Source organism: Chiloscyllium plagiosum, unplaced genomic scaffold, assembly GCF_004010195.1.
Source record: "Chiloscyllium plagiosum isolate BGI_BamShark_2017 unplaced genomic scaffold, ASM401019v2 scaf_53, whole genome shotgun sequence".
NCBI classification, from domain to species: domain Eukaryota; kingdom Metazoa; phylum Chordata; class Chondrichthyes; order Orectolobiformes; family Hemiscylliidae; genus Chiloscyllium; species Chiloscyllium plagiosum.
This window is the reverse complement of record NW_025215380.1, coordinates 276,805-281,017: the sequence shown is the minus strand read 5'-3', so window position 1 is coordinate 281,017 and position 4,213 is coordinate 276,805. Positions and strand designations below refer to the sequence as shown.

The 4,213-nt window shown below is 48.8% G+C and overlaps 1 protein-coding gene across 1 annotated transcript; it reads right to left on the bottom strand.

The window, feature by feature from the left end:
• Positions 1–688: 688 nt before the first annotated feature.
• LOC122548337 lies at positions 689–2,725 on the bottom strand. The gene is made up of 2 exons (XM_043686873.1): positions 2,164–2,725; positions 689–1,265 (listed from the first exon to the last, which is right to left on the bottom strand). Exons 1-2 carry the CDS (start codon positions 2,723–2,725, stop codon positions 1,018–1,020), a joined length of 810 nt encoding a protein of 269 aa, XP_043542808.1. The 3' UTR covers positions 689–1,017.
• Positions 2,726–4,213: the final 1,488 nt, after the last annotated feature.

Sequence of the window (4,213 nt, the reverse complement as noted above, 5' to 3'; positions counted from 1 at the left end):
CTATTATTCTTGGAATGCATTTTAAGTTTCCTACAGTGAGAGTAATTACAACATATTTATTCAGACTTTCTGCTAATTCTCCAGCCTCACCCGCTGTAATTGGTGATTTCCTTTATAAATTCTCAATGTGGCATTCTGTTATGTTATGCTCAGTATTGCCGAGTGGATCATTTACTGTGCAGGTCATTAATTATTCCTGTCTCATGTCCCCTGGTTCCAAAATGGATCTTTCAAACAAACTGTCCCAGAGATCATCAATGAGTCCATCCTTCTCCAGATTACCTTTGCCAATCTGATCCATTCCTTCCATTGCCAATCCACAGTCATGGCACCTTCTACAAGATGGCTGCACCATGATGGACGAGGGCATTTAGGAAAACAGACGTGGCAGGCTTCCCTGACTGATGTGGAGCTCCTGCCATTCCTTCACTGTCCCTGGGGCAAACTCCTGGAACTTTCTCCCTAACATCAATCTCAGTATAGCTGCAGCACACAGACTGGAGAGGCTGAAGGATGTAGCTCATCATCATCTTCTTCACCAGGGCAATTACAGATGGGCAATAAATGCTGGCCTAGCCAGCGACACCCACAGCTTGTGTACCGGCTCAGAAAAGCACTACTTACAGACTAATTACAGAAAAGGACAAGGAAAGAATCAGATTTGAAAAGCTGAGTAGAGGAACTGGGAAGAACTGAAACAATGACATGAGAGGGAGGGTAAGGGCATGGCAGTAGGTGAGTGGGTAACATTAAACAAAGACAGTGCTGCACTCCCTTGGTACTACACTGCAACGTCAGCCTTGGTTTCTGTGCTCAAGTAACTGAGACGTAGGACTTGAACACAGAACATTGAGGTGACAGTGCTCAAACTAAGGCCACAATGACCAATGTGGAAAGTACCTTTAAGCCTGACCCTAACTGAGGAGGCTGCAGTCCAACCTGTGAAACATTTTAAACAAAGGAATTATCATTCAAACAGGAACTAAAGCAGTGATTGCCAGGAAAGCGCCAGCTGGTTTAAGATGGCGATGGCAAATTGTTGAGCTTCCTCGGGTGTTGGGACTTACTAAAATACCCAGCCACGCTGTTGCTCAATCGCTGAGCCTCCCCATTGTTTGGATCCGTCTCCCAGTCTTTTTTTAAATCTTGGAATACAAATATTCCAGAACAGCATTCCCCTAAAGTGGGCTGCTCCTTTCCAAAGGATTCTTTAAACTTCTGCACGTCGGCCACTCCATCGATGATAGCGATGAGGTTTGGTCTCCCTGTGGATGTGGAGCAACAGATTATCAGCTGTTTTCCAGGGCTGATCCTGACCCTATCACAAAATCCCTGTGAACTTAACTTAGCAGAAGATGCTGGCTCCAACCTGACAATACCTGCAAATGAATGATGTTGCTGCGGTAATGTCTCTGAATGAGTACTCCAGAGACCCAGGATAATACTCTGAGGGATGTGGGCTCAAATGTAACCACAGCACTTGGTGTAAATCTGCAAGTGAAAGTTATTTGCAATAATAAGGACCACTCCCACCAATTGCTGTTTCAAAAATAACCCCACCTGGGGTGGTACGGTGGCTCAGTGGTTAGCACTGCTGCCTCACAGCACCAGAGACCTGGGTTCAATTCCCGCCTCAGGCGACTCTCTGTGCGGAGTTTGCACATTCTCCCCGTGTCTGCGTGGGTTTCCTCCGGGTGCTCCGGTTTCCTCCCACAGTACAAAGATCTGCAGGTCAGGTGATTTGGCCACGCTAAACTGCCCGTAGTGTTAGGTGCATTAGTCAGGGGGAATGGGTCTGGTGGGTTACTCTTCGGAGGGTCGGTGTGGACTTGTTGGGCCCAAGGGCCTGTTTCCACACTGTGGGGAATCTAATCTAATCTGGTTCACTAATGCCATCCTTACACGGGACTCCAAACCCACACTCCTCATTGCCTTAAAACCGCCCCCTCAGTTCAGGGGGTGAGCAGTGAATGTTGATCTTGCTGGTGACAACCCACCGAACGAATAAATTATTTCAGGGGCAGGGGGAGGGAGAGAAGAAAAACTAGGTGGCATGCTCGCCCCTGACATTGAGTTTAAGGTCAAACCGCTCTGACAATCAGTCAGTACTCCAGCACGCGCTGTTTACTTTGCCCATTGTGATCGGCAGCAGGTAACACATACCAACTTTCAAAGTCATGTACTTCAGATACAGGTGATAAAGAGAGCCAGCTCCATCAGTCAGCTTGCACTGGTCTGGGCTGTGGCTGCCGCGGTGGTAAAGCACGGACAGTGTCAGCGGTTTCCGGATGCAGAGACACCACAGGTAACAGAGGCAGGGCAAGAGCCACAGGCAGGGCACGCACCACAGGCAGTGAGGACAGGTCGGGCAGGGCTGGACTGCTGAGGCAAACAGACAAGCCAGGCACCACAGGCAGCAGAGCCAAGGTCCAGCGCTCAGGAGGAAGAGGCCAGCTTCTCTGAAACAGTGGGCCAGCCTGCCATGGTGAGCCGCCTGTGTGCGGTAGGAAATCAGGCGGTCACACAGGGCTCCACACAAGTACAGCACCCAGCGGCCCGCTGACCAGCAGCACACCCTGCACTGGCTCAGACAGATCTGCTCAGACTGCAGCTCCAGGGCACCCAGCGTCTGCAAACTGGTGAGCCGTTCCTGCACACACTGAGGGGCCGACAGGGATCTGACCCGTAGGCAGCCTCTCAGAGCGGTCTCAGTGCTGGAACCCATCCCCACTGCCTGGCACCAAGACCCGTACTGAGCAATCCTCAGCCTTGTACCCTACGTCTATATTTATACTAACAACCAGAGTGGGCGGACCCTGCCACTAAATACCTGCCTCCAACACTCATTAACTATTCAAAGCCCAGGTCAGCAGCTCATCGGTATTTTTAACCTGGATCTTCCTCAGCTGAAATTGGTTGACATTAATTCAATGGTCTCATGTATGACAATCCCTTCATTATTAAAAATCAATCCCACCTTTGATGAATGTCTCCGTGCCTATGTGGTGGCACATGGTAGTTTATGTCCATTATATTACGGCAGTCTTGTATGGTATATTTTATGTATGTCATAAGACCATGAGATATAAAAGCAGGAGTAGACCATTCAGCCCATCCAGTCTGCTCCACCATTCGATCTTGTTATCTTTCCCAACCCCATTCTCCTGCCTTCTCTCTGTAACCCTGACCCCATTACCAATCAAGAACTGATCTCTCTCCATCTTTAATGCACTCAATGACCTGAACCCCCACCGTTTTGTGCGACACTGAATTCCAGAGTCCCCACCCTCTGCCTCATGAAATTCCTCCTCATCACAGTTCGAAAGGGTTGGTCCCTTCACCCTGAGGCTGTGCCCTCGGGTCCTAGTCTCTCCTACTGGTGCCAACATCTTCTCCATGTCCACTCTATCCAGACCACTCAGGATTCTCGAAGTTTCAAATGGATTCCTCCCTCTCATCCTTTGGAATTCTATTGAGCACAGATCCAGAATCCTCAAACCCTTCTTAAGCCTTTCATCCGTTGGATCATTCTTTGTAAATCTCGTCTGGACCCTCTCCAATGCCAGCGCATCCTTCCTTAGATACAGGGCCCAAAACTGACCACGATATCCCACAGTGATGAAACCAGATCCTTATCCAGCCTCAGCCGTGCATCCCTGCTCTTGTATTCTAGCCCTCTTGAAGTGAATGCTAACATGACATTTACCTTCCTAACTGCCACCTAATCCTACCTGTCCATCGGAGAAGTCTGAATTCAGGATTCTTTCTAGTCCTTTCGCATTTCATATTTCTGAAGCCTTTCCCCATTTAGAAACCAGTATGTTCCTGCTCTTCCTGCCAAAGTGCAGAACCTGACACTTTCCCACATTGGATTCCATCGGCCACTTCTTTGCCCAATTTTTTCCACCTGTCCAAGTCCTTCTGCAGCCTCCCCACCTCCTTAACACGACCTGTCCCTCCAGCTGTCCTTGTGACACCTGCAATATTACACCGACAATATTGCTGTTATATTAGCACGCGGGGTATATTTTATGTACGTTATATTACAGTGTGATATGTTTTATATACGTTATATTACAGTGATTACATTGGTATATCTCTATACCCCCACACACCCCTCCGTATCTCTATACACCCCCACACCCCTCCGTATCTCTATACCCCCCCGCACCCCTCCGTATCTCTATACATCCCCACACCCCTCCGTATCTCT

Excerpts from the sequence above, each read along its gene's own strand:
- LOC122548337 (XM_043686873.1), bottom strand. The coding sequence starts at position 2,725 with ATGGGTTCCAGCACTGAGACCGCTCTGAGAGGCTGCCTACGGGTCAGA. Across the intron at positions 1,266-2,163 it reads GTACATGACTTTGAAAGTTG|GGAGACCAAACCTCATCGCT; the intron begins GTATGTGTTACC and ends CCACATCCACAG.